Genomic DNA, 19,814 nt, shown 5'->3' on the forward strand with positions numbered 1-19,814 from the left:
CACCAAGGCAAAAGAGGGAGGGCTCGAGGGTTGGAAGACCGGTGGGTTAGAAAGAGGGAGGCCTGGGCGAGGCCCCAACCAGAGGAAGGATCTGGGTCTAGGTGCCCAGATCTCTACTGCGCCATAGGAGCTTGGAGGGGCTCCGATGAAGAGATGGAGATGCAGACCGTGGAGACGTCGCACAAGACCACATTAGGGCGTGCTGCATGTCGGGTTTCTGAGAAGTTCACAGCCAGATTCTGCAAAAATATCAGTCCAAATGATTCCCAAAACGCCTTCACGGAGCAAGCGAACGGAACCCGTGTTTCCCTGCGCTCCCCACTCTTGAGTGCATTGTGTGGCTTAGGGTGCGAGGGACCCGGGCTGGTGCTGGCTTGTCGCTGGCGGGCCCGTGGCGCAGGGGACAAAGGAGCTCCGGGGCTCCCACGGTGGACACTGGGGACCCCATCCGAGCGCCGAGACCGCAGGCGGGACTGATCGCGCGCGCCCCCTGCCGCTGCCGTCCTCGGGGCGTGGCGCAGGCCGGGTGGCGCCTCCTCCGCCCCGCCCCGTCCCGGGATGCGGCAGACAGCCGGCGGCCGCCGCTCTCCGTGAGCGGCTTCTCCGCGGGTGCTCGGCCTCCGTAACGCCGGCCTCGGGTAAGTGCGGTCGGGCTCTGCGCGGTGCCCAGTCCGACACCGGCTCCCCGCTGGACGGGGCGGGCTCCCTGGGGGCAGGCGGGAGCTCCTCACCTAACCCAGCACCTTCGGGGAAGTCGGTCCACTCTCACTGTTCAGGGTCTTCGGTTTCCCAGTCTCACAGTGCACATTCCCCTGTTCTGCCCAGTTGCCGATGGGGTCTTCGTGCCCTCCGCTCTTGGCCCAGCTCCCTTTGGAGCCTTGGGCAGCGCAGGGGTGGGAAAGCGCCCTCTGTGGGGTCACACCTCGAGGGAGTCCACAGCTCCAGGAGTTTGGCCAGTCAGTGGCACCAGAACCATGTCCCCCTAAAGTCTTATGTAGCGAGACACCCAGGTCGTGGGCACTTTGGCGGGACCCCGGAGTGAATGGTGCAGACCAGGGCCTGGACCCTGCCTTGTGTCCACGTTGGGGAGCGGCCATAGCTGTGACTGGCCCCTGAGGACGCTTCTCTCCCAACCCAATTCAGCTTCTGCGTCCCTCCTCAAAGGCCTGTTTCCGGGTTGGTTCTACAGTCTGGGTCCAGCGGGCCTGTCCAGCTGTAGCCACTCTGAGCGCCATCATGGGGTGGGACAGGGCTCTGGGCATGAGGTTTCCTCTTGTGTAATGAGCGTCCTCTCCAGGTTTGGCTGGTGACTCTCAGAAGGAGACTCCAGGTGAAGACTCTGGTCCACTTCTACCCTTGCCCACCCTGAGGACATTGTGCTTAGCCTGAGCCTAGCAGAGGCTTATGAGTCTGACCCCAGGCAGACTTGGGGTGGTTAATGCCTTGGCAAGGTCCCTGTGGTGATGTGCTGTCTAGTCCATGGGCAAGTGGGCAACCAGGTGGCCATGCCACCTTCTCGTAGATGTGAACATTGAAGACACCAGCTTGTCCACATCTTAGGTGCTGGGTGTCATTTGCATCATTTGCCAAGTGAGAACTCGTGGTGCTGGATCACTGGAAATTCAGGAGTAAAGAGCAGATGGAGTGGGGGCAATCTGCTGCCTGGAGAATGGTTCTTCTGTTTTCCACTGGATCTTCTAAAATGAACAAGTATTGCCTTTGCCTTTTAAAAATTCAGATTTCCTGCAGCCATGCGGTCAGCTTACCTTTGGGCAAGCCAGATACAGGGAGGCCCCTGAGTTGTTCAGGCCTTACCCTGGGGGCATTCTGGGATTGGCACCATGCCACAGTTCAGCTTCTGGCTGCCAGAGGAGCCCTGGCTTATGCCACAGAGAGCTTGTGGGAAGGGCCCACATGTTTGAAGTGTCCCCACGGCCTCTGAGGCAGGGAAGGGTCTGCAAGCATCCTGTCTTCCACCTTGGAGGGGAGTCTGTAGGATTCTGGCCTGTGTGGCCAAGTAGACCTCTGCTGCAGGTTCATCTTCTTGCTCAGGACCCAGACTAGAACCAGGGGACCATAGCTATGAAGGGGCAGTGGGTCCTTCCTCACCCACTCAGCACGAGAAGAGCTCAGTGTCCATTGGCTCTGGTACTTTGTGCAGAAACAAGGTAAAAGGTGTTCCCCACACAGCAGATGAGGTCATGGCCTGTCATTGAAGGCTCAGTGATTGCTAGTGAGTGGCTGTGTGTGAGGCTGAGGAGGATATCAGAGGAGGACCTGGAATGTAGGAGAGTAGAACTGTCAGTGCCTGTCCCTTCGTCTTCTTGTCTATGCCCTAAGGACCACCCCTGGCTGAACCTGGCTAGAGTCCTCTGGGCTGTGTGGGTCAGCTTCATCCAGGTCATCTTCTCTGGCCTGAAGAGAGGCGTTGTGGCTGTGCTGTGCCAGCCCCTCTCCATGCTGGGAGCATCACTGGCCTGTCCACAAGCCAGGCCAGGCCTGGGTGCGGCTCAGGTGCTTCCTGTCTAAGACAGAAGGCCTTGTGGTCCCCATGGGGTGGCCTTGTGTGCTGGCCTCCAGCCGCCACACGGTCAACCTGGTTTCCCTGAGATGTACACTGACCGGATGTAGGCTGGGATAGGGTGAGGCCCCTGCGAGTGTCATCCACACTCACCCACCCCAAGGTCACTCCATCCCTCACTCCTGACTCCCTCTTCTGGGCACCATCCCCTTCAACTTCACCTTTTTCGACCCCACCAGCTCTGCCCAGCCTTTCTCAGTCTCTTCTCCAAAGAACCTGCACCAGGCAGCAGTTTACCTCTTGCCTTTCCCAATCTTCCAATACTGCAGAAGTTGCATTTACATTTATATGTAAATGTGTGTTATGTGTCTTTTCACTGAGGTAAAAATCCATGTAAAATTAATTATTTAAAAGTGAACAGACATTTTCAAAGATGTGCAGTGAGCACCTCTAGTTCCAGACCTTCTCCATCAGTGATCAGCAGCACTGCCTATCACTCCATGGCAACCAGTGACCTGTCTGTCACTATGAATTCTGGATGTTTTGAAAGTGGGAGCCATATGTGACCTTTTGGGTCTAGCTTCTTTCATGGGGAGTAAGGTTTCCAAGACTGTCCTGTGTTGTGGCATGTGTCAGTGAATGCCCCTTTCCTTTTTATGGCTCAGGAATATTCCATTGTGTGATGACCGTATTTTGTTTATTCATTATGGACTCTTGGGTTGTTTTACATTTTTTACTATTGTAAATGATGAGTATTTGTGAGGAAGACTTTCGTGCTTTTGTGTTTGTAACTAGGTGAATCCCTGGTTTATGTGGTAATCTAAGTTCAGTTTATGAGGAATCATCAAATTTTTCCATGTTGCTGTATTATTTTACATTCTCACCAGAAAAGCTCAGGGCTTCCACTTTTCCAGCATCCAAACTGACATTGTTAATTGCCTTTTTCAAATGGTAGCTATCCTGGCGTTTAAGTGTGAGGATTGTGTGTCTGCGGCTCATACCTGTGCTTCCTCATGACTGCACGCTTAGCCTTCACCATGGGCTTTGGGAAAATGTCCACCCAAGAGCTCTGCCCAGGTTTTAGCTGGGTTATTTGTCTCTCTGTTTTTTTGTTTAGCTTGGTTATTTGTCTCTCTACAAGAAAACTTGTAGTTCTCTGTATATTGTGGATATTAGACCCTAGTTCTATCCTATAGGTTGTCTTTTCTTAATGATGTCCGTTGGAGAAGACTCTAATTTTGATGAAGTTTATTTATCCACATTTTTCTTTTGTTACTTGTGCTTTGGTGTCAGATTTAAGACCAGTGTCAAATCTAAGACCCTGAAGATTTATCCTGTCTTTGAGAGGGCTATAGTTTTAGCTCTTATGTACAAGTCTTTCATCAATATTGAGTTGAGTTATTTTTGTTTGTTTTTTGAACAGGGTCTCACTATATAATTCTGGCTAGCCTTAAACTCATGTGACCCTCTTGCCTCAGCTTCCCTGGTACTGAGATTACAGGCATAAATGAGTATGCCTGGCTGTTATTTTGTGATATGGCAGGAGGTAGGGATCTAGCTTCATTCTCTGTGCACATGCAGTTGTATCAGCACTGTTTGTTGAAAGACTGCTGAATGGCTGTGGACCTCTGGTTGAAAATCAACTGACCATAGTATAACTATTCTTATGCCATGTTTTCTTTCTTTTTAATGATTTTAATCACCTTTTTATTAAAGAAAACTTCAAATCTTACAGGAGTGCAGAGAACTGTGTAATGAGACCAATTCATTCATCACGTAGCACAGATTGTTAATTGTTGATACCGGCTGACCTACATCATTTGCACCCCACACTTGCTAAGTCCCTAAATTGCTCATACTGAGCTTGAATTTGCAGTTGTCCTTCCTCAGCCTCCCAGAGTACTGGGATTAGAGCTGTGTACACCACATCCTGGTGGTGGAAGACAGCAGAAGCATCAAGAGCACAGAGAGGAAGCCAAGCTCTTTCCCTCTCTCATAGCATACGCAGGTTACCCCATCTGGCGCAGGTGTAGCACTCCCACCACCAATACCAGCACTAGACAATAAACCACTCACAAACTACAGATACAGCCGCCTCTAAAAAGCCCACCACTCATGACTGCATGAGCTTTGAAGGGACATCTAGACACAAACCATAATACCCAGCTGTGTTTTATCCTGTCTTTGAGAGTATTTCTAAAACACATGGACTTTAATCAGCATTTCATATTTTACTTTTCTTAAATTGGAATTAAGAAAATACAGTGTTAGAAAATGTTAACTCTCGGGGGAAACCCTGGGCGAGAGTGCCTAATGGGAAGCAGAAGAGGCCATTCCTCTTGGTGCCCTCTACTGGTAAGTGTGGTGTCCTGTGCGCTAAGAACTGCCTGGAGGACCCTGCCCCATGCCAGAGCGGACAGGGAAGGATGACACGGAGTCTGGCAGTGACTCCTGCGTAGCTGGACGCACTGTCGAGCACAGCCATCCCTTCATGGACTGAGCAGCCACCTTGGGTTGGTCCTTTCTTTTCTGATAACTATTTTTATTAGTATATGTTTGCAATGCATGCAGTTTACAGTCATCTTGGGGAGACAGTACATTACAAAATACTGCTTGTTTCTTTTTTTAATCCCTTTTTTTCCTTCCCCTTCCCACCTTCCTCCGTTAGTTTCCTTTTTCATATGTTGAGATTTTAATACATATTTTATTACTTGGTTTATTAGTATAGTGAGCTACAGTGATTAGTTCTTGGGTGTTGAAGTAACTGTGAGTCACCTGGATCAATCTTCACGGGCTGTGATGTCTTATTCACATTGTAAATATTGTATTGTATATTGTTAATTATTAATTGAGAATTTTTGTGTCTGTGTTCCATGAGGAATGTTGATTTGTAGTCTTCATTTCTTATAACATGCAGTGGTGCCTCAGTCCATGAACTTCTTTATTCCACTTATTTCCCCTTAATTCTCTCCACAATTCTAGTTTCAAACTGAACTAGACAAGAACTGAATCAAAAATCCCCATGAAGTCAGCATTGAATCTAACTATCGAATTTCATTCTGTTGTCATTTAACTCAGTTTGTGAGCAGATCATAGAAAGAATGCAGTTCGTGACTTGAGGCACTACTGTGTTTGCTTTGTTATCAGGGCAGTGCTGCGCTCACACATGAGTTAAATGTTTGGTTTGGAAAGACTTTCTGAACAGAATCCCAGTTGCACAGGTAAAAACAACAAGAATCAACAAATGGAATGATATCAAATCAGAAAGCTTCTACCCAACAAAAGTAACTACCAATAGAATGAAAAGGCAACCTGCAGTATAGAAAAAATTTTGTCAGCTATTTCTCAAACAGAGAAATAGATTACATAAACAACTAAAAAAAAGAACTCCTCCAAAATAAAAAATCCAATCAAAAAATGGGCAAGCAAAATGAATAGACACTTCACAGAAGAAAAAGGACAAATGGCCAATAAATACATGAAGAAATGCTCAACATCTATGGCTATTTAAGAAATGCAAATTAAAACAACACCAAGATTTCATTTTACCTCAGAAAGAAAGGCTGTCATCGAGAAATCAAATAATAGCAAATGCCGGAGAGGCTGCATGGAAAAACTTCTGCATGATGGGAAGGTACATTAGTACAATCACTGTGGAAATCACTGTAGAGAGTCCTCAAAAAACTAAACCTTCGGCTGGTCTGAAGATGGTGCGTTATCTCAATTGATTGTTCACAGTCAGTACAGATTCAACTCCTTGTTCTACTCTTTCCCCCTTCTCACTACTGCACTTGACTAGTCTTAAAAAAAAAAAACTAAACCTAGAAATTTTATTTGACCTAGCTTTTCACCATCTAGGTATCATAAAGACAGCATACCACATAATACATGCATGCCCATGTTTACAGCACAGAATTCATAACAGCTAAATCTTAGAGCTGGCCATATGTCCATCCATCAACAAATGAATTGATACAGAAAGTGTGGTATTTACACACAATGGAGTAGAGCTCTGCCATAGAGAAAGATAAGCTTAAGCCATTTTCAGGAAAATAGATGCTCTTTGAGACAATAATGATAAGTGAAATAAATCAGGCACACAAGCTTAATATGGCATGCTTTCTCTTATGTGAGATACTCAAACATATATAAATAAAGAACAACATAAAAGATAGATAATAGGAAGTAGGAGGCAAGATCTTTCTCAGATTCTACAGGGCTCAAACATGGAGGGAAGGGAATGTAAGGGGAAGAAAAGGAGAGGAAAGCAGAATGAAGATGTGTTATGTACATGGACCAGTCCACACAGGAATGTAAACACTGTACTGCAAACAGGCAGCAATAAAAAGTAAAATACAATCTAAAGAAGTTTGGCTTGGTTTTCTTCCAGAAATGGCAGACTTGGCTTTACTTCTTTAAACTGGTAGTCTACACACAGTGACGAATGAGGCCTGGGGGTTTTCTTCTGGAAATAGGACTCTCCAGGTTCTCTAATTTCTTTGGGTGAGTTTTGGTGGTTGGTGCTTTTGCAGAATTTCTCTATTTCATTTGAACTGTTGAATTCATGCATAGAATATTTGAGTCTGCCTGGGTTACCGAAGTAAAATATCACAGGATTATGCAGGGCTGAAGGTGGAGACCAAGGTGCTGGTCTGTTGTTTCTGGAGGAGGAGGCTGTCTCTGTGGCGGCAGATGGCCTTTTTTCATCAAGTCTTCCCAAGGCTGTGGACTGGAACCCTCTCCTGTGACTTCATTCAGCTCTTCGTGACTCCTCACGCGCCCTGCCTCCCATTCAGGTACCTGGAGCCTTGAGGCTTCCCATGTGACTGAGGGACACAGCTCAGGTGGTGCAGGATCTGCTGATACTCACTTTACTGCCCGTAGGATCGCATAGTACGTCCTTGGTCATTCCTGATGCCTGCAATTTGTATCCTTTCTATTTCATCACCAGTCTGGCTAGAGTTTATTGGTTTTTTTCAACTCTTGGTTTTATTGATTTTTCTTTATGTTTAAAATGTTACATCCAGGTGTGGAGGTAACCGCCTGTGATCCCAGCACTCAGGAGGCTGAGACAGGAGGATCACTGTGAATTTAAGGCCAACCTGGGCTACAAAGTGAGTTTAAGGTCAGACTGAACTGTAGAGTAAGACTGTCCCAAAAAAGACAAAAGAATTCTCTTATTTCCATCCTTTTCTTGATTTGAGTTTATTTTCTTTTTTAGTTACTTAAGGTGGCAGTTTATATTATTTGACACCTTTTATTTTTTGGTTAGGCATTTAATCAGAGTACTGCCTAGCTGCATCCTGAAAAGCTTTATGTGATTGTATTTTCATTTTCTTTCAGTGGAAACATTTTAAAAATTTTTTGATACTTTCTTTTTGATACCTGGTTATTTAGAAATGTGTTGCTTTCCAAATATTTAGGAATTTTCCAGATATCTTTTTAGTTTAATTCCATTATTTCAGAAGAATACTTTGTACAATTTCTATTTTTAAAGATTTCTTAGTGATCGCTGAAGTCCCAGATATGATGAGTCTTGGTGAATGTCCACATGCAGACAGCGACCTGGGTGATCAGGCTAGTAATCTTGAGCATCCTGTGTCCCTGCTGAGGTCCTGTGGCTTTTTCTGTTGATCACTGAGAGGTACATAGCTGTCACCAATGAATCATACTCACAGTTTGATTACTTTTTGCTTTGGGTATTTTGAAATTCTGTTGCTGGGCATGTGCACATTCAGGATGACTGTGTCTCTTTGGATAATGGGCTATTTCCTTTCACAATACCTCTGCCTCTGGTGATATCCTATTCTGAAGTCTCTGACTGAAACTTATGGCTGCTGCAGCCATTTGACCAGAGTCTGTATAGTGGGTCTTTCTGTGCATTTACTTTGCCTGCCTATATCTTTATATTCAAGGCAGGTCTGTCATACATACGTTTGCTCTGTCACAGCAGCATTCCTGGGTGGAGACTGTGTGAATTGGCCTCCTCTTGCAGACTCCACATGCCACGAGGTCAGGCAAGGGCTCTTTTGCATCTTCCAGGGTCACAGAGGTCCAAGGGGACAATGAAAGCCCAGATGTCTTCATGCTTGGAAAGGTCAAGGGTCTTTGACAGGAGGAGGAGATCTCAGTGGTGCCAGGCAGACCGCTCAGGTCCTTGGATGCTTTAGGACCTCTGCCTATGCCATGTGCTTATGTCTGTCAGTGTTGGGCATGATCAGCTAGGCCCTGGTAGCCTAAGTTAGTGATAAAAGTTGGAGCCCAGCAGGTAGAGCTGGGCAAGGATGTCACGCAAGGATTAGATACCTTGACTGTGAGCCTGAGGCTGGGAAAGGATGGGGAGAAGGAGGCCCAGGCAAAGCACAAAGCTGTAGTTTCTCCAACACCTCAGCCCCAGGAGCACCTGTCAGTTGCGCTTCAGCCCTATTTCTGGGTTCCTGACACCTACATGATGGTTCTGCTCTGAGTGTGGGAAGGTGTGTGTGGGTCTCAAACAGTACCTCAGTCCCCACTGTGGTTACCTGGCCTGATGGCCACCTGTGTGAGGTCAGGGCACCATTGGACACCTGGATGGAGTGGGCCTGGCTGTCCTTCCTGCCAGTGGTGGCTTTAATACCTCATGGTGGGCCCTGTGGGTATCATGTAGGGTCTGATTGTGTGACCACCTCAATGGGCTCTTTTTAGGGCTGAAGAAAATGATTCCACCAGGGGAGTGCACATATGCGGGCAGGAAGAGGAGGAAGCCGATTCAGAAGCGGTAAAGTGTCGTATTCCCAGTGTGTCCCCTGTATCCCCAAAGTGTTCCCATCACAGGTCCCATGTCATTATCATGTCCCTGCATGTCCTCCGTGCCTCCCTGTCACTGCTGTGTCACCACTACATCTGTGTGTTTCCACTGTGTCTGCTGTGTCTTCATTGCCCCATGTTTCCATGTCCCTGCCATGTCCATATTGTGTCATGTCTTTGTCTGTGTTGTTGTCATGTCATCATCGTGTCCAATTCTATCCCTGTGTGTAAACTCGACAATTCAAAGAATATTGTTTGAACAAAATCTTCTATATGAATTAGATCAGTTAGCATTCCATTGCCAAGCAAAATATTCAACAGATAGAATTTAAAGGAGGAGAGGTTTATCTGGCTCATGGCTGTAGAAGCCAGCCTACAAGTTTATCCCCACCCAGGGTTGAACAAGTATGAAAGACAAAAAGACACAGAATTAATCTGGAATGTGGGAGTCAAGGGGATCTTTGCTAATTAGAGCCCTGAGAATTTTGCCCACCTACTTTTGTGTACTTAAATATAGAGGCAAGCAACTAGGGTAGCCGAAGATTCATCTGCCTCCTGATATCTATAGTATATGCCCAGGTAAATAACCAGATCTCAGCTGTGTTGACTTCCCTGGAACCTGCAACATGCCAGCATTCCTGCCTGTTGCCAAAGGAACACAGCTTGCTGTTTTTCTCCTTTGTGCTTGCAGAGAAAGACAATTAGACCTTGATCCTCAGTATCTGATTTACTGTATCTCCCTCTTTTTCATTTGTAATAACAGCAGCAGAAGCAAAGTGGAGTTGTACTTGTTTCCTGTGTTGTTGGGTTCCTCTCCCAGGTAGTCTTTAGACTATGAGCAAAACAATAAGGCAAATAATCCCATCAATCCTTACATTCTATGATATTAATCATAGCAGTGAGGAGATATCCGGCATTCTGGGCAGTGTTGATGATGGACAAGACTTTATGCCTCTGGGGTAGTTTTCCTCAATTATCTGGGAGAATGCTCTCACTGGTAAAGAGAATAGTCGAGTTCCATCAGGGGATTGTTATGGGGGAAGCCTCCTCTATGGTCACATGCTCCTAGAAGGCCCCCACACTGTCCATTTCCTGCAATGACCCAAACAAACCCCCATCCCATGCAAACAGGATAACTGGTCCTCCTATTTCTGCATTTTTCAGAACCCCCTTTACACTTGTACATTTTCCTTTTTCCCATGCTCTTGTACTTTTTACCAATGGATTTCTGCCAGGGTGCCAATTAGATTACCAACAGGATTCAGAAAGTTAAATGTAAATGATGCAAGATCAAGATAAGATTGTGGCTTATTATGACTTATTCCCCCTTTTTGATTTTGTAGTTGCCATTTTAACATCAAATATGTATACTCAACAATTGCTTGTCCTTGTAGATTGTAAGGAATTCCAATAGAATAAATAATGTTCCACAGTTGTAAAAATTTCTGAAATTTGCTTATGTAGGCAGGACCATTGTCTGATTTTAGTTTCTTAAGGATTCCCATTTTTGCAAACACTGAGAGATGATGTTGCTGCCATGCAGTCTCTCCAGTATGGCGGGTGGCCTGTGTAAGATGAGAGTATACTAATATGCATGTATTGAAATCTGGAAAAATGGGATATGTATGTTACGTCCACTTGACACAGCTCGTTTGCTTGAAGGCTTTCAGGATTACAGCCTTTTGATGTAACTGATGTAGTTAAGTTGGCATGTTGGGTAAGACTGTATAACATGGCATGCCTGTGATTTGGAAAGTTTAAATCCAGGGGCAAGGGCTTTCTGATGGAACGAAGAATGGCAAAGTACTACCTATTGAAAAGTCAAGGCAATAAGGTTTAACAGCATGATGATTCCTTCTGGTCCAGGAAGACCAGAATATGAGCATACATGACTTATATAAAAAGGGGCAGTCCTATTTTGAGTGGCTTTCTGTAATTGTATAAATAGACTGAACAGAGGGGGATCCAGGGTGCCTTGTATAGTGATAGTCTCCAAGCAATTAGTAACATTAACTACATGGGTGAATCACATAAAATGTTAACAGTTTCTGCCAGAGTACATTCTAATATGGTAATTACAGCAACTAATTCTGATCTTTGAGCTGAAAATCTGGGGTAGCAATTTTCTGGTGATTTTGCATAGTCCATTAAACAGCAAAACCACAAGATGATTCATCTGTAAAGTAAGCTAATGCATTCATAAGAGGAATTGTCTAGGTATTTCTAGGTAAGATGTATAATGGTAAGAGTATTTCTAGGTAAGATGAATAATGGCAATATAGCTGTACAAAGTTATCAGAAGAATAATGATTATCAACTAATAAAGATAATGATTATCAATGAATTCTATATAATCTGCAAAAGCTATCTGGCAGAATAAGGAAGTTTGTAATGAATGGATATTCTGTGCAAGAGCACAGGGAGCATGATATGATTGGGATCAAATTCTAACAGACTTGCTGAGTCAGCTCAGTTATTTGATCTGTAGAAATTTAAAGAAATTTTGTAAGCTGGTTGGGGAGAGGAAGCCATTCAGTAGATTGGCATTTATTGTTCACCACTTGACCAAGGAATCCAATGAGAAAGTGAAGAGTGGGACACATAGTCAGCAGAAAAGGCAGTTAGAATAACTTTATTTTCTATTTGCCAAAGCAGCTTCTTTCACTTGGAACTCTTTTAAGGGCTTTAAGGTGTAAGAATATGGGGAGAATTCAATTTTGGATCTCATTGTAATGTTTTATACAGATCACTTAACTGATGTAAGTATTCCTAGTTTTGAGCAGATCCAATTAATGTCCTCCAATAATTTTTGGAAAATACTTAATGTTTGTAATGAATATCTTCTTAATGTTAATTTATGTACTTGAACTGCTCTTTTCATTACCATAGTTCCCAAGTAACTACAAGGGGGGATAGTTTGAATTTTCTATGCATAAACTATGTTGTATTAAAGTCTGTTAATTTCTGCAAAAAGAAGGATACATCATTTCTGAGAATTGACAGCAAGTAATATATCATCCATATCATGTATGATATAGACTCAAGAAAAATTTTTTTCTAACAAGATCTAAAACCTGACCAACAAAATACACAGGGTGGGACATCTCATCATCGTCTGTGGCAAAACAGTCCATTGATATTAGTGTACAGGCTCTGCAAAGTTAATGGCAAGAACAGAAAAAGCAAAATGAGATTGATCCTGCAGATTTAAGGGGATGGTTTAAAAGAAGAGCAATCCTTAAGGTCAATAACTATCATAGGCCAGTCCTGTAGAACTGCAGTGGGGAGGGAAGCCTAGTCTGCAGAGCACCCATAGGGTAAATACATGCATTAATAGCTCTTAAATCCTGAAGCAGCCGTTATTTTCCTGATTTCTTTAGTATAACAAAACAGAAGTGTTCCAGGTACTAAAGGAAGGCTCAGTATGCCCTACCCCTTTAACTGTTCCTCTATCAATGCTCATAAATGAATGAGAATACTTTGTTGGGGGCCACTGATCAACCTAAACAGGAACATAGGTTTTCAACTTTACTGAGAGAGCAGTTTTTGTATGGAGAGAAGTCACAATGATTCCCATTAAAAATTCATCTCATAGCCAGAACCTTCATTTTCATTCCTCTGATAGCCTTCTATGAGTCTAGAATCATCTTGCTGATTTTTCCCCTGTTCTTGTCCTGGACCACATCCCATATTTTGCACCGTTCTATGAATGGGTGTTATTGCCTCATTAGTAATTTGAATCTACTATTCTTTCAGCAGATCCCTGCCCCATAAATTGACTGGGATCCTTCTGATAAACAGCTGAAAGACTCACTTAAAGCTGTCAGGGCCTAAATAGGGCATATGTACAGCGCTCTGCATGGCCTTCCTGGATGACCCAAGCCGCACTAAGGAGGTGGCTACTGCTTGGAAGGCCAGGCAGGTGGCCATTAAAATGAATTCAACCCTGAAATGCCTGCCCCAGTATTCACTAATCCCTGAAAATATTTTCCTTCAATTTTGATAGTATACATGGGCCATTGGCTTGTGATGGCCTGAGTGAAGAATACCTCCTTATGGAAGGTACTGCCAAATATTTTATTCCCTCAGACCTATTGTCCACTAGTAGCTCTAGTTTTGATAACAGGTAAAAGAATAATTTGGCAATATAATCTGGTTCACAAACCCAGACATCGTACAACTGAACCACAACCTGAATTTTTCCCCAATAATAAGAATCTATAATCTCAGGAAGTACTTCAACACCCTATAGGTTTAACCTACTTTTAAAGACTAAACCCAGAAGGGAAGAGGTCCATAGGTTTTAGCAGGTTTATGTCTGCCAATCAAGGCCACCTGTTCAGCAACAGGAAGGTCTAAACTTGTACTTCCTGGAATACTGGTGATAAGGGATTCAACAGTCCTCCAGAGACCCACTGAGGATTGGGGATGTAAGCCTGTACTGAGAATGCCCCCATCGTTTGTTGATCCTGGGGTCAGGCCCCATCCTATTTCCTACCAGTAGGGTGCCATTTTGTTAATATTTAGAGTGACATTGATTAGCCCAGTGGTTTCCTTTTTGACACCTGGGACAGAGGCCTAATGCTTTCCCTTACAGGAGAGGGCTAGCCTTTTTTGGTCTGGGGCTGGATACATTGTTTACAGATGTGTTCCATTTTGACATAAATAAAACATTGTATTTTTGAAGAAGCCTGATTTTTAAGTAAACTAAACACAGCTTGAGCAAACATAAAGAATTTATGAACTTCAGTATCTATATCTTGACATACTTTCAAATAGTTTTCAAGATTTTTAGTTGCTGGTGCTGGTTTACAGTCTTTATTAGCATTCTCAAAGACCCACTGGAACTGGATAATTTCTGCTGCTTGGGCACATGGTATCTGTCATTGGACAGCTTCATGTAACCTGGCTAAGAATTGGGCATAAAGCTCCTGTGAGCCCTGAAGAATGTATAGAAAAGATTGAGTGGCAATACCTTCTTCAAGAATAGTTGCCCAAGCTCATTTCATCATGAGAGCCACTTGCTGAAAAATCTTGTCTGAAACAGTTAAATGTGGGATTAGATCTGAGTATAGATCTGTTCCTAACAGCATTTATTCAATAACCTTAGATGTCCTGCTGCTCAATTCTGTCATGCTGGTTCAGCTGCTAACTCTTGAAGATTAGCATGGAAATTTAAATACTGTCCTGAAGAAAGGGAGGACCTAGCCAAGTGCTTAGTGTCTAAAAGAGCCAATTTTAAGGCTCCTAGGACAGACTCCAACAAGCCCAACATGATAAGTCCTTGAACCTCATTGTTCATGACACTGGATTTTAATTACTTAAGCAATTTATATGCTAAAGGATTACGTTCATTAACATTTCACTGTGGATTATTAGGATCAGTATGAATATTAATCTGAAATGTCAGCATCCCAAAGAACTCTGCATTAATTGCAACCTCTCTAACCAATCTTTGATAAGAAGACACTACTCCTGTATAATCACAGATGAAAGGGAAGGAAGAAGAGAATGAAAAAGAGGACTAGAGCTCTTTACCCTTATTTTTATCTTAGGGGTGCACTAGGTATGGAATGTCTTCCCACGGTTAAAGGACAAAGAAATGCACAGACCATGCTCCATGTGGAGGAAGTTTCAGGGGATATAATAGAATCCTAACCCTAACTCTAGTAGAACTCTGCCTGTGAGCACACTTCAAGCCTTTTCGTACTTCATCCCAACTCTCTACATTAAACATGCCAGTCTGTGGAGACCAAGGAGTATGTTTGATAACCTCTTATAACAGATACTTGAGGGCCAGACTGGCACAACAGAATTTCCAGTAAAGAGATATAATGTTGGACTTCGATTGATGAATTCTGCTCCATTGCCCTGGATGAGAAAGTTCTCCATGTGCACTCACTTTCGTTTTCTTGGCCAGCTGTCCTGACTCTTTTCTTTTGTGAAACTCCCCATCACTTGCTCCCTATACCTTGGACTCAGGTGGACTTTCTCTGGTCAGGTTCCTGTTCAGGTGCCACTTGTAGGGACTAGCCTACAAGTTTATCTTTGATGAGAGAAGTGAGGGGGACAAGGATGAAGGACCAAAAGACTCAGAATTAATCTGGAAAGTGGGGGTCAAGGGGATGTTTGCGTCTAGTGTACAGAAGAACCCTGAGCATTTGGCCTGCCTGATTTTTATCTACTTAGACATGGGAGCAAGCTTTTAGGGTAGCCGAAGATTCATCTGCCTCCTGATATCTGTATGCCCAAGTAAATAACTAGATCTCAGCTGTGTTGACTTCTCTGGAACTTACAACATGCCAGCATGCCTATGTGTTGCCAAAGGAGCACAGCTTGCTGTTTTTCTCCTTTGTGCTTGCAGAGAAAGGCAATTAGACTTTGATCCTCAGTATCGTGTCCCTATACATGACTTCAAAGGATCCAGTTCATGGTTGCCTACTCCAAGGTAGAAACATGATGGCAGAAGGGTATGGCAGAGCTAAGATGCTTACTTAGTTCATGGCCACCAGGAAGCAGAGCAGAGGAACATAGCCAGAGAGTGAGGGACCAGGGACCAGATGCAGCCACACAGACACACGCAGAGGTGTGCTTTACTAATCCCTTAGGCAGCTCCCAGAGCAATCTAGTCAACAGGTAAACTATACTACCACAGTGTAGGTGCAGCTTTATTCACAACCATCAGAAAGGGGAAAAACCCAAATGTTTACCATACACAAGATATGTATGTTATGCATGCATAACATGTGTTCCATTCATACACTGGAATATGATTCAGCCACAGAACAAAGCCACATCACACACTACAACATGGATGATCCTTGGAAGCATTCTGTCCATGAAAGAAGCTGGGACTAAGATGTCACCATTGTGTATATATATGGCAAATCCAAATGGACAGAAACCACATTGGAAACTTCTGGGCCCAGAAAGAAGGACACTCAAGAGAATGCTAGTGGGTTAGCGTTTTTCTTTGAGGAGATAAAGTCCTCTGAAACTAGATACAGGTGATGGTTGTACAGCTTTGTGACAATTCTAAATGTCAGGACCAGCTCACTTTAGCTAGCTAATTTTATGTGTATTCATTCTCAGTTTAATAAAACAGAAAAAATAGCTTTTAGACACTTCCGTTCAGTTCCTGGCCCAGGACAATGAATGATAAAAACAGCTTTGTGCTATGGGGTTTCTGATAGAAGAGGCTGTTTAGGACATAATCTGCATGCTGCTGGCTACTGAGTGGTGCAAACAGAAGAGAAAACAAGGACATTCTGAACAAAAGACCCCCAAGTCCTGGAAACAGAGAGTCTCTGTCTTTGTTACTATTTTCATTGCTGAGACAAGATACTGAACACTCAAAGTAAAAGGAGGAAAGGTTTACTTCATCTCACAGTTTGTAAAGGTTTCAGTCTGTAGTCAGTGGCTCCCTAACAGAAAGGAGTTGCAGAGAAGAAACAGTCATGGTGTGGCAGGGCAGGCAGAAGGAGGCAACAGCAGTGGCAGCAACTTCTTCCTGTCCTTTAACACTCCGCCCAGGAGACTCACTTTTTGGGTGGTGTCACTCAGAACTATGATCAACCAACTAACCCATACACCTGTAATCTCAGCATCACACCATTAGGCCACACTCACCCATCCCAGATCCAGCCACCTAGAAAAAGCCCCACCTATGAGCACATGAGGCCTTGGGAAAACACTGAGACAAAGGCATAACTGCCCCTCACACCTGAAATTCACTATGGCCCCAGGAAGGGGGGCCTGCTAAGCTAGGCAGCTCCATTTCTGATTCTCCCAATGCAAATCTCTTCCATGCTCCCAACCACTCCAGGTACTGGGGTTCCAGTCTTGTTGACATTTTTCTTTTAGAGGTAGGTGATGCCTTGAAGGAAGGTCAGTTGAAGTTGTTTCTGTGTAACAATTAAAAAGTGCTAGGTGAAGGGACCGTCACTGGGAAGTAATGGAGAGAGATAAAAGGGAAATATTTATGAGATAAGAGGTTCAGATGAAGGAGCCACCACTGTGGGGAAGAGTCACATGAAAGGATCATCACTGGGAAGCAGCAGGGTCAGGTGGGGGGTCTTCACTGTGAAGTAACAGGATCCGGTGAAGACACCATGCTGTGGGGCAACAGTGTCAGTCAAAGAGACTGTCACAGTGCAGTGACAGGATCAGATGCAGGGGCCATTCCTGTGAAATACACTTTGGGTGCTTGGCCACTCTGCTTTGGTGCTGATGATAGAGGAGAAGTGGCTGAGGAGTGGAGAGCAGGGCTCTCCCATGTGGCACTGAGTTGCAGGAGCTGTGGCCCATGCAGGACCAAACACCCGATGTGGACCACCATCGTAGCCCTTGGATGACCATCAGCCTACCCTCATGTGCTGAAAATCAGATTCACCAGCCCTTTAGCCCCGACTTGAAGGTCTGGGTGCTACAAGGCCCAGAGCATTGTGACAGCTGCTGGGGATCTGTTAGTGGATTGCATGCTACCCGTGGGGGAACTGTTATTTTGCTGGATGATATTAGACTTTGGTTAGGTTCCAAGGAAACCCTGAAGGAGGCTAAATGAATGCAGGCTCTCTTGCCCAGCTGACCTGGGCCAGTTGTCCTTCTCCTACCCCAGGGAACTGTGGCACAGAGAGGTCAAGACATAAGCCAGGGTCACACAGCAAAGCATCACACCCTTGATTCTCACTAGAGCCTCTGTCCTCATAGAACCTGTTCTGTATTTCCTCCACATGCTGAGTTATATTTGCAGATGAAATATCCAGTTTCTCGATCTACATCTTCAGGGCTGAGTGAGTTTTAGTCCTCATTGCTTCTGTCTTGGGGCAACAGCTCCTGGTGGCAGCCATTTGAGAGAGTCTGCTCCCTACAGGAGGCCTGCCATGGGGGCTGAGACAACGAACCCCTCCAAACGGCACCGAGACCGCCTCAACGCTGAGCTGGACCACCTGGCCAGCCTCCTGCCCTTCCCACCTGATGTCATCTCCAAGCTGGACAAGCTGTCTGTCCTGCGCCTCAGTGTCAGTTACCTCCGGGTGAAGAGTTTCTTCCAAGGTAGGGTTCGCTCATGCCTACCTGTGTTCTTGTGAACCCAGCAGGGCCCCACTGGATCCAGCTGTGACCGAAAAGTTCTGTGTCCTACTCCCAATCCACCCAACTGCTCAAAGAGGCCCTGGCTGGCCCAAGGGCCTCGGGTCAGGGACTTCCACCTACATGACAAGGATCCTGGGTTGCTGAATGCCTGTGCCAGGGAGTCACCCCTGCCCATCTCCCAGGGCTTCCGCAGCTGGGGTTACTTCGTGAGGAGCAGGGCTTGCTGGTTAGGATGCCAAGTGTCCACATGTGGCCCATTTTGCACCTCCCCACTCCGTGCTGCTCATACACCCTACCCACTGAACTCAGTGTTCCTGTGTAGTAAACCAAGGGCTGTGCTGTAGGCCAGAGCCAAGCACTGCTCTGTTCCCTCTCCTAGCTGATGCCTGGGTAGCAGATTTGTGTCCTTCCCTGTACCCTGATACTCTTGCTCGGGGAGAGAATGATGGTGGGCTGATATCAAGGGGCCCTAGCCCTGGCCCATTTGCCCTGCCTCTCTGTACACCCTTTGTCCCTCACCAGCCTTCAGTCAGAGTTTTACCTGGACTCTATTTACTGATGTCTGAAAGATGTGGCCAGGTCCTGCCTGTCCTAGGTTTCTTGAGGTCACAGTTTTGGTTCCCTGGGGGCTTGGATTTGCAGAGTGGTAGTGGACCTGTTCTAAGTGATGCTGCTTGGTTTCTGTGCTCTATGTGCTGGTGTTGTCAGGCCTGAGGGGTTTACTATGCAGGGTGGGCCCTTGGTTCTCCAGGGGCTGGAGTGGAGGCAAAGGATTGGGACCTCTGTGTCCCCACAGAAGGCAGAGAGAGTGCAAACTGTGTGTCTCTGCAGGGACTGATGGTGGGGGAGTAGGGACAGTCTCTCAGACTCTCCTATGTGTGGACTCCATGAATGAAGGCCTCTGGATTCTTTCTTGTGGGGAGTACCCCTTTTATAGTTGAACAGTATAGTCCAGTAGATCCTTGGCCTCTAGGGACATTAACAAACCCCAAGGTTAAAGGGGGCAGCATTGGTGTCTGGATATCATAGGCCACCAGGGTAGGAAGATTCCCAGATATGAAAGTGGCTTTGTCATTTGTTCAGGCACACCTCCTACATATCCTGCCTCGCTATGTACCCTGTGTCCTTCATCGGCCAGAGACGGGAAGTTTCCTGGGTGTTTCCTCTCTGGACCAGTCTACCTGTGCCCAGGCAGAGCACGGTGGCTCTAGTAAGCTCCAATTCTGCTGCTCCAGTCAGTTCTGATGGCTGTCCAGAAGTCCACCCAAATGCTTGGTTGTCACAGTAATTTTCCTTTTTTATCCCCCACTGACTGCAAAGTTGGAGATGTGTATCGCTACATCTTTGCTGATGCAGGCAGATGCCCAGGATATCTGCCTGGGTCACTGTGCCTGCAAGTGTTCTGCAGATGCTG

At 45.3% G+C, this 19,814-nt stretch overlaps 1 protein-coding gene across 1 annotated transcript in view; it reads left to right on the forward strand.

The window, feature by feature from the left end:
- Positions 1-556: 556 nt before the first annotated feature.
- Ahrr (aryl hydrocarbon receptor repressor) overlaps positions 557-19,814 on the forward strand; it is a 105,821-nt gene continuing 86,563 nt past the window's right edge. Inside the window, exons 1-3 of the mRNA XM_013140927.2 lie at positions 557-638; positions 9,206-9,278; positions 18,180-18,361. Coding sequence (XP_012996381.2) covers positions 9,217-9,278; positions 18,180-18,361 — 244 coding nt within the window. The 5' untranslated portion in view covers positions 557-638; positions 9,206-9,216. The remainder of the gene's footprint in view (positions 639-9,205; positions 9,279-18,179; positions 18,362-19,814) is intronic.

The sequence above is a fragment of the Cavia porcellus genome, unplaced genomic scaffold (assembly GCF_034190915.1).
Source record: "Cavia porcellus strain 051 isolate PalLab524CR breed Dunkin Hartley unplaced genomic scaffold, mCavPor4.1 scaffold_11, whole genome shotgun sequence".
Classification (NCBI taxonomy): Eukaryota; Metazoa; Chordata; class Mammalia; order Rodentia; family Caviidae; genus Cavia; species Cavia porcellus.